Source organism: Halichoerus grypus, chromosome 13 (genome assembly GCF_964656455.1).
Source record: "Halichoerus grypus chromosome 13, mHalGry1.hap1.1, whole genome shotgun sequence".
In the NCBI taxonomy this organism is placed as follows: domain Eukaryota; kingdom Metazoa; phylum Chordata; class Mammalia; order Carnivora; family Phocidae; genus Halichoerus; species Halichoerus grypus.
The window spans coordinates 7,926,605-7,937,399 of NC_135724.1; the positions used below are offsets into that span (position 1 = coordinate 7,926,605).

General features: G+C 36.6%; 1 protein-coding gene across 2 annotated transcripts in view; it reads left to right on the forward strand.

Moving 5' to 3' along the window:
- Positions 1 to 9,604, forward strand: part of CD226 (CD226 molecule) — a 71,521-nt gene extending 61,917 nt beyond the window's left edge. For both annotated transcript variants that reach the window (XM_036109122.2, XM_078060183.1), the window contains 2 exons: positions 3,400 to 3,451; positions 5,180 to 9,604. In XM_036109122.2, the coding sequence (XP_035965015.1) occupies positions 3,400 to 3,451; positions 5,180 to 5,293 (166 nt within the window). In that variant the 3' untranslated portion in view covers positions 5,294 to 9,604. The remainder of the gene's footprint in view (positions 1 to 3,399; positions 3,452 to 5,179) is intronic.
- Positions 9,605 to 10,795: the final 1,191 nt, after the last annotated feature.

The window sequence follows — 10,795 nt, forward strand, 5'->3', positions numbered from 1 at the left end:
CAACTCACTTGTCTAGGTATTTGTCATAATCTTAGCTGTAATCATATTGAATTGAAATTACTCTTTATTCTTGTGTTCCAACTAAAGTGTTCTCTTGTTAGCAGAGGGAAGGAATACATCCATCTCCTCTTCTCTTCTACCCCAGCAATATTACCAAACACACACACATACACACACACACACACGCACATACGCACACACACGTGCAAGTGCATGCGTATTAATAGGATATCAGGTAGGTTTCTCTATCTCATCTCCATATCCCAGCCTCACCTCTTTGGAGCTGGTATTACAACTCCCTGGAGGTTAGTTAATGCTCCCAATCTGCTCCCAGCTCCAGCTGTCTCCTCTCTTTCTTTCGAACACATCTGACTTTTCCCGGTTGCTCTTCTAAAAGCTAGTATCCTTCCTGTTTAACACCTTTTCTTGTCTTTCTACTGCCACCAGAATAAGGTTAAAACGCATTAACTCTGTATTAAAGGCGTCCATTGTTCTGACTTCCACCCAATTAGTGGGACCCCAACCTAATGTTCATTTATATTTTCGACTTTACTGCCCCCAATGTCAACAAATTTTGTTAAAACTGCAAGTCTCATTTTGTGAACACACCCGACTCTCTTTCCCATTTGGGTAGCTAACAAAGCCAACCCCATGTTTGGCTTTACTCCTGTGGCTCATTCAATGCATGGGACAAGTGTCCCCTTTGGGAGGTCTGTCCTGGTTCTCCCTCCCTGCAAAGAGACCTGATGTCACCATCTGTTGCGCCTTGCAGCCTGCTTTGTAGCTTCATCATTTTTGTGCTGTCCTCCCCTCTGTTCAAAATGTCAGGGATTGCATTTTATTCATTTCTTAGTGTTTGATAGCATTTAGCACTAATCTTTCCAAATAACGGATGGTCAATAAGCATTTGTCTAATTAAATTGAAACACAGAACTGTCGTTTTCCCTTTCTTCCATCACGGGCTGCCCTCAAGTCTTTCCCTGGATGGAAATTGAACAAATTAGCAAATTGAGGGAAGGAACCCAGGATGTTAGTGACACTAAGGATTTTTCTACTGCTTCACCTTGGTTGATGAAAAATGCACCGAGGGCGGCTGTGACAATAGGAGCACCCGGGAACACGGGCAACATGGTAGGAGAGAGTGAGTGACAGCACGGATCTCCGGAGGGTCACAGATGTTGGACGTGATGGATTTAGCTTCATGAAAATGCATCACTTTTACATGAATAGCTAAATTGAACTGTAGAATATATTGTCCCACTTGGTTAAATGTGATAAAAAGATTAGTGGACTTGAATGTGTAATCATGGCCGAACATCACAAAGGAAGAAGCGCTTGTTCTTTCTACCTTGTCGCCCGAATCAGTTTGTGGTTGTAACTTAGAATGGAAATGTTATGAAAAATGACCCAAGGGCTGAAACAATGGTCTTCAGAACTCTGTCTTCCTGACCATTTAAAATAATCCTGCCGCTTCCGATGTGCTGACTTGGGGAGAAGCCAGAGGAGATCACAGTGTGCCTGAACAAAACCAAGTCCTTCCTTCACACCCAGTACCCCGGAGCCTGTGTGTCCAGGGACATTTCCCACACTTTCTCTGCCTCATTTTGTGTTGCTTCCAGTTAGAGATCAGAATGGTCACATTGTTAAGTGAATGTGGTTGGTGGACGTGCGCAGCCCTGGTTAGGTGTGGCGGGAGCCAAAAGACAGTGGACACATTGACGCGTGTGTCTATAGGAAGAAATTTAATGTTTAGTGTGCAAAATGTTAGACACTTATTTTTCCTTTTATTGTCAACTTTGATGTTCACAACAAATAGGCTCTTTTGCTTTGCCTGGGACTCTCCCAGTTTCAGCACTGAAAATCCTTCATTCTGGGGAAACTCCTGAGAATGAAGCAAACCAGAATGGTCGGTCAACCTAGAACAAACCACAGTGTTCACCATCTTTATTTTACAGAGGAGAGGACTGAACTTTATAGATGCAAAAAACTGGTAAATTGCTGAGCACAAGTAAAACATAGATCATCTGACTCTAAGTTTCTTGTTCTCTTTTCTTCATCATATTGAATATTCTAGGCTTATATAAACAATATATATATTTGGACCTCTTTGGGAAAGTTAATCTATATTATGATATAGCAAGCCTTGTGAGTGATGATTTGACAAAAGATTCACTGTCATAGATTTGTTTCTTCATTTGTAAAAAGAGGATAGTAATAGCATCTACATCACAGATTTCTTTTGAGGAGTAAATAATTTATATGAAAGACCTGGAAACATCAGTTTCACATAGTAAACTTAACACATCAAAAAATTAAATTAATTGTATAAGAGACTCTTCATAAGTAAACAAATACACACAGAGTAAGATCAGTTTGTGATTATGTCGACACAGTAGGAGGATTTCCTAGTGACTAGGAGAGAACAACATCCATCATCTGAACCTTTCCCTGGAGAGAGACTAGCTTGGCTGGTTTTAAACTTTCCATGAAGGAATTACAACTTCATCTTTTTGCATAAAGGAAAAAATACCTTATGTTTTTGCATCTAACCCATCTCCTCTGTGGTCTGATAAAAATCTTTTCTTTAGGGAGATGAAAAAAGATAGTCATCATCTCCCATAATAACTATTTTCATGCACTTGGGTAGAGTCGTTTCATCCAGTGCGTTCAGTTATAGTAGCCTCTTTTCTTCTCTTGAATTTTAAAAGATTCCTCCTGATGTTAGGTTTTTATAGTTTTCATTGGAATGGTCAAGAGTTTATGGAATAGCATGGCTCCAGATAGCCCATGGAACTGGGGCAACATGGCTCCAGAAGCAGTGAGCCTAACAGTCATGAGGGAAGCATGTGGATTCAAATCCAGACACTACCACTAGCCAGCCACATGATTTAGGGCAAGTTACTCTTCCTCTCTTGCCTCAGTTTCCCAATCTGAGTTAAATATAGAGTTTTTGATGAAAGCTAAATAAAATAATCCATTGAGGAGGTTTGGTAAAACACCTGGAACTTTCTCTAAAGCTTAACTCTATTATCACTGTCATCCAAGATGTTACACTGTTGGCATTGAGAAGGAAGTTTTTAATTGTGGGAAATCTCTAAGTTTGAAATTATTTGGAGAAGGCAATAAGCCATTTATGCAATAACCTACTATGAACCATTCTTTAGTAAGCTCGCTGAGATTAATTACTAATATACACTGGCTGGATATCCATTTAGATGCCTTCACCATCTGTGGAAAAGAATTAAGTCAAGGGAATTTTGAGTAGGTATGTATGAAGCAATTTCAACATAGTTAGTGAGGGCATGTAGGCTGGGGTACAAGTAGGGTATAATACTATATGCAATAATACTAGTGCTGAAGTGTAAGATCTTAATGCCTCTATTGAATATGTATTCTTAGGAGAAGGAGACAGAAAAAACTATTTAAACAACCCTGGGATGCACAGAATAAGGTAAGTTTTCTCAGAGCTGTCATTTTCCAACTTTTGTGCATTGTAATATCCTGTAAAGTTGGTCCATTTTGCAGTCGACAACCTTATTGTTCTCCTTTCAATTACCTGGCCATGTAGTGGATCAGCTATTTGAGGAAACACCTGTTCTCTGACCTGCTCTCTTATTATTGATGCCCTTTGAAACAGTTTGTCTTACTTCATGTTCATTGTCTCCACTGTTGGTCAGATTTTCTCTTTAACATATATGATTCTGGTTACAAATTTTTTTAAAAGATTTATTTATTTTATTTTAGGGAGAGACTCTCTAAAATAAAGAGGGAATGGGGGAAAGGGATAGGTAGAGGGAAAGAATCTTCAAGTAGACTCCCTGTTGAGCATGGAGCCCAATGCAGGGCTCCATCTCACGACCCTGAGATCAAGACCTGAGCTGAAACCAAGAGTCAGACGCTCAACCGAGCCACCCAAGTGCCCGTTTACAAAATTTTACAGCAAAACATTTCCCCAAGTGTTATCTAAAATTACATCATTTCCCTTCAATTTAATTATTTGCAATTGAATTCTACATGACCAAAACATCAAGTAATAAAAATTTTATGACAATCTAATATGTGTGCTTTGGATTTCTGTTACCTATTTATTTATCAGTTTAATTTTTTTCTTCTATTAGTTACCCTTTGCACACCAAATTTTTTTTTTTTCTGAGTAATTCGTGGCTGGCTTTTAGAAAGACTACAGAAGTTTTGCCTTGTTTCATCTGCCGCTCCAGCAAGTGATAAAACATTGCTGTTATACACAATTTTGGGGTCCCTTCTTTGTCGTTAGCTGTTGTCAACTCAAGCCACTCTATAGCCACATTTATTGCTGTGAATGTCAGGGAAGGGAAGGAACTTTGCAACTTCCTATATTAAGTATTCAACTTGTTCATACTTTTGTAGAATAATGATATTTTGAACGATGATTAGAAAGATAGTGAGTTGGGCTGTGAAAGAGAAAGAAGCTGACCTACCTGATTGTTTTGGGGTTTTCAACAGGCTCTGGAATTACCAGTGGAACTGCAACTTTCTTTTTGCTTTTTCCTTGCAAGCACCAAAACCACTCAGTTTCCAAATTACTCACCAAAGACCTTTCTCTCTTCTTCTTTTTTTCCTCTCGATTTCTCTCTCTCTCACCCATGCTTACATATTTTCTGCCACATACATATATAGGTGGCCAAAGTGACTTGATTAGGGTAGAGAATGTTATGTGACATCATCTTGAAAGTAATGCCAGTTTATTTTGTTAATTTCTTTTATTGTGTTTAGTTGCTTATTGTCAAGACATGACACTGTGTACTTTAAAAGTATTGTTTATTAAAGCATTCATTCAACAGAAATTATTAAGCACCCACTATGGGAAATACTATACTAAACTTCCATGTAAAAAGGAGACTAATGGTTCCTATCAAAACAGCCTGGGACATTGGGAGAGAGTTCTAAGACTAAGTGTTTCATAATCTAATATAAAAAGTGATAATCTAGAGTAGTCTCCTGTTGCATCTTATTCTGAGCCCTGAAAGTAAAAAATGTGATTTCTCATATAAGTTCAGTACAAAGAAGAGAATGTTTTATGAAATTAATTATAATAGAAATTTGACTTATATTGTGGTTGATTTAAGGAGAGATTTGTTTTGAGTATCTTTATTGGCTGCTGAAATGCAGTGAATCATTGACATTCTGTCTGTCTTTCTAGGCAGCCAACAACTACAGAAATCCCGACTCTACCAATCAATCATCGGAGGGTGCAAGAGAGGATATTTATGTCAACTACCCAGCCTTCTCTCACAGGCCAAAGACCAGAATCTAAGCTTTTTCTTTGATCTGAGCAAATTTGTGATGACTGTTATGTATGTGGATCTTTATATAATTTTTTCCCACTACTCAGTGCCTACCCTGGATACCTCAGTGCTAAATTTATTTAATTTGATAGGAAAAATACTTTATAACCTGGAGAGCATTCTTAACAGAAATGTTTCAGAAAACCTGACTCTAATTAGTGTATACATAAAGGGAAACTTACTGAGTCATGTAATGGAAGAGTCCAGGGGAGAGATCAAACTTCAGGCAAGGGTTATTTACCAAGGTTTAAATGTCATGTCTAGAATTAAGTTTGGGCATAAACCCGTTTCTGGGCCTCCTTTCATGGAGTTGGATCCACTTTATTGGTGTTAGCCTAACTCTTATTCATGTGTTTCCCTTGTGTTTCCAACAACTCTTGGCAATTCATAATCCTTGTTTCTGCCTGGTAGAGAGTTTACTTCTCTGATAAAGCAAACAAATTTGGTTATTTGTCCACCATTAAACAGGCATTATGGCTGGAAAGGATGAAATGGCTTAAGGCAATTAAGGGTTGACCTCTAGAACCAGGACTGAGGCCAAAGCACATTACCAGGAAATTCAGGGTATCATTAGAGGAGGGAAATGGGGCCTGGAAGCTGCGCTGGTGACTAACAAATGTGCACTGCAATGCCATTCCCAAACATCTCTTATTAACCAGCTAAAAAGAGAATATGTGGATGGATCTGGGTTAGCTTTCTCTCTCCCCACTTTAAAATCTGCTCTATCAGCATAGTCCAGCAGAGTAATTGGCAGCAGAATAAATGAATGGTCAAGAGGAAGACAAATGTGACAGGGAAATCTCTTCACTCTCTATTATCAAATAAAGTAATCCCTGATTCCACATGGAATTCTTGCCACTCTCCCTGGCTTAGCTTTTTGAGCAAGTGTAGTAGATGGTCCAATAATAATGTTTTTGATATTGAATTTTTCTACTTCTGGGAATTATTTCAAATATGTAAATCATTTCAAAAGAGTCAGACATCTAGGCATTATTAGTGTTTTTTTAAAAAATAATTATGGGTAATCTGAATATAAGAAAAAGAATGGTAGTTGGAAGTGTGGTTTGGGTTGTGGTAGAAACATGAGGGGGACGAACACTGGGGCGCTATAGGGAAGAAGGAACAGGGAACAAAGAATGGGAAGGTACAGAAATAACCTTGTCTTGCTTCACAGTTTGGCCAAAGACAACCCTAGCGATATCAATACAGAGCAATTAGTGGCCATCCTGTCATTGTTCAAATTCTAGACGGGGTCAAACGAAGAAAAGTAGTCCTGAAGCTAAATAACGGTCATGATCACCTTGAAACCACAATGGTCATTACCAAAGATAGCGATCATTCATGTCTCAAATATTTATTACTCATCTCTAAAACATTCACCACAAAAATTGCATGTAAGTATCAAAGTTGTAGATTTTTATAATTTTAAGTGAACCAAACCAAATTCTCATGTTATCTAGGAAGATTTGAAGCTGTAATTTACAGTTTTAGGCGAGTCAGTGGATATTTTATGACAATAGCTTTAACTACTATGCACGCCCAATAGTGTAGTGATTCTGTGAATCACAGAAATTATGAGTGCCCCTGCCTGCTTCAGAAAGGAAAAAGTAAAAATGTCCACTTCTCGTGAGGTATTTCCAAATTCTCAATGACTAATATGGGTGAGAAGGAAAACATTTCTACCAATGCAATATGGGGAAATGGAAATTCCACTTGAACAGAGGAGATGATGTGTTTGGGGGTGGGGTGCACAGTACAACCAGATGCCATTGTCCTGGAGGTTTCACTCATGGAAGAATTCTGCAGCAGAGCCTGCAGACCATTTAAAACCAGTCTCTTTCTCCATGAATGTTTTGCTTTTTCTTTAATCTGTCACTCAGAATATTTATGAGCACTATATCCTCTGTTCCTCTTCTTCGTGTATTCTTCCTCTGCAGAGCTCAGGATTTTTCAGGCATTTGGAACCCTTCTAAGTCCTGCTGGAATTTCTCTGTCGCCCCCATCCCACGCACTGCTGCTGGTCCTGTTACACTCTCAGCTGTTCATGCTGATGAAATTCTACTCACTAATTTCCTTTCCCTGGACATCTTTACTTATTAACAAAGCACTTTCATTATTGTCTGTTTAATATCATTCCTAATTTGCTAGAGTTTCGTAACTCTACCATATATATATATATATATATATATATATATATATATATATAATATGTATATGTATAAAACTATACCTACTATATAGATACTACATGGTATAAATAGTATATTGCGTGTGTATGTGTGTCACACACACACATATATATGTACATATATACATTTCCCCCTAATCTGTTACACCTACTATTCTGTTGTTATTAAGGAAACGGATCAAAACAGTTCCACAGAATAAAATGTCAGAATTGAATTAAATTATGTTTTAAATCTTTTTTGAAAGGTGCTACTTAGGGAGCAAGATGCTTCCTAGGATTCTTTTTTACATATATAATTTATGATGATATATAATATATTACATAAAAATCTATGTTTCCTTTGAATGCCATAAATGTAAATTTGAATATTTCCATTAAAGTAACCAATGAAAGGGAATTGCTGTGTGATGACAAGTTAGGTAAGTTTGTTAAATGTCATTATAGAGTATACAGTTTTGTTGGGGAAAGAATACATGCCATTAACCTACGATGACTAGGTATTGATTGTATTATCATCAGAGAGACCTTGAGACATTATTTAAGGGCCTTTATGCATACTGAGAAAATAGAATTGAAATTTCATTAGCTTGTAATTATGCTTGTGGATGCAAGGCAGTAAATGAGGCTATATTCTTTAGTTGGTCAATATTAAATTTTTAGGATTTTTAAGTGAATCAATTTATTACTAAAATATTATACATATAAATTTAAAATACATTGGTTATCAATTTACAAGACAAAGGAAGATAAAAATAACTTCAGTAGGTTTACTTTCATTGTAAATATTCAAGTTATGTTGGTTTATATAGAACTATCTTAAATCACATCTACAGCTGCATTACCATAATTTACCAAATTGGTAGAGTCCACATTATAATTAGAAATTGCTGTAATCAAAGTGCTTCTCCTTGATTTATAATAATGTGCTATATTCTGTACTGCTTGTATGAGATTTCAGCAAGATTGGAGGTATTGTAGAACTCAATGTTTATAAAGTTCAGTTGGAGGTGCTAAATTGTGAGTAAAGTGTTTAGCTTCTTTCCACAATAGTGGAAAAATATCTTTGAAAAATATAAAGTGGTGCAAACCTATAACACAAGTATCATCATTAGTTTGGCCACTACTAGAACATAGTACCTAGAAAGTATTGACCTTCACATTCAGGCTTTTGCATAAATTAGTATACTTTTCTACTGGTCTTTTCACTGGAATTATTCTAAGTCAAGTCTCTAGGCTCTTATACATTTATCTGAAACATAAAAACAAGTATTTTTTTTTAACTTTTCTATTGCTAGTGACCCATGTGTGGAACTGTGGCTTCTAGAATTCACTGCAATGCTTTCTAAGGGAATTTTACAAAATCTTCAAGGTTGGTTTACATAGTATTTCAGATTCAAAGCACTAACTGTGTTGTAAGGTATCATAATAAAAGACCGAATCTGGGGATATGTGTGATAAATGTCTGCAATAAATCCCATTTATTGTCTATTGTCCCTGTTTGAATGATGAGTTATATAATCACCCTGTTTAGAACATTTTTTCCAGTTTTATGTGTAATTTCAGATTGTCTGGTTTTGTAGGGCACGCAATGTACCTGACATACTGAATTCTGTTGTTTGAATGAATAAAGTACAGTGTTTCACCATCATTAGTTTTACCTGCCATCAAAGATTATTAGAAAAAAGGTCCTCTAGAATAATATTAACATAAAGAGTTAAATGCAGAAAAAATTCAAACCACTGACGCTTTATAACTTCTATAGCACTGCAACATTCAGTGCATTTTCTAAGTGCATGTAGTTCAAAATCAAAGTGCTGTATGAGGGGTTTTTGCAAAAAAAAAAAAAATATATAGTTTCCTTCCCTTCCCATTTTCCCCCCATTGAGACAACAAATTTCACTTCCTCAGATTAATTTATTTCTCTCTACTTTTCTGAATAGCATGCTTATATCATTACTAGATTTTTTTTTCAATTTTAGACATTGTTTTTTGATGCGGATGCTTTCTTCTCCACGAACTCACCACACATGCATACATTTCTCATGTGCCCATCCTTCCAAAATATTTGTATTAAAGTTTGATTATTTCAATATTTGGTGTTTATGTTTTTATGACTTTGCCAACACTCTTCTCAGCTGAATCAAATGGTAAAAATGATCATGCTTCTCTCCTACAGAACTTTGGTTTTCACCTAGAGCTAATAATTGTCTCTTTTTAGCTTTTACCTTAAGTTTATCTTAAACCCTTCACCAGTGACCTAGATAATCTCTCCAGATTCTCTGTGATGCAGCAGATGTTCCCAACTTGAACTTCCTGAAAAATTTACCCTAGAATCTTGACTTGGGTCATTAAGCAGTGGTTCTTCCTGCATAGCTGTCATCCTCTGCCTCCCTTCAGAAAAAATGAAGACAAAGGAACATAAAACCTGGAATCAATTCTAGAAAATGCCCTAGTACACAAGGCTATGAGGTTCCAGATTGCAAGTGTTTACCCAGTGCCCTGAATGAGGAACAGTAAGAAACATATAATATTTGGGTTTGTGTCTGCAAGAGTCAGGGGTATTGGTTGTAATCTTTGGAAGCTGATGTTGACTGTTCTAGAAAAACAGAGACAGAGAGAGGGAGAGGGAAAGGGAGAGAGGGCACCAATGCTTGGGAAACGGGGAGAAAATGTGGCAACTCCAGTGGTCCATAAGCAGGATGGCACATTTTAGATAGACTTTAATATAAATTCAGGACCTTATATAATAACTGAATTTATTACAGGTGTATCCAAATATATCCAAGGTTGTTTTTGAATAAGTTGGTGAATAGACAAATACAAGTCACAATCCATATCAACACTCTCAAGAGTACTGGAGTAGTGGCCAACAGTTCATTTTTAATAGTGTTATTGAGATTGGATTTGGATATGAGGATTCACCCATCTCTCAAAGAACAGATCTATTGTATATTATTCTTGACTTTAACTTTAGTCCAGTTTACTGAGTTTTTAAACTGTAACTTATGTCTAGACAGGTGTGTCTTTACACAAAAATATCAATTTCTTTGTAACATATAACCTCCAAAATTCCAAGTAAGAAGTTGACCTTTGTCCATTTTTTAATGGAAAACTGCTAATTAAAATAATATAAATGTCATAAAATTATACTAAGTACCACTTGACGAGTAGAAACAAACATTAAAGGAAGAACGCAATGTGTAGACAACACCGATCTTGTACATGTGGCCAAAGAAGCAAAGGTCCTTTCTGGATTATGAGTTTAAAATATCCCCTGAGTTCA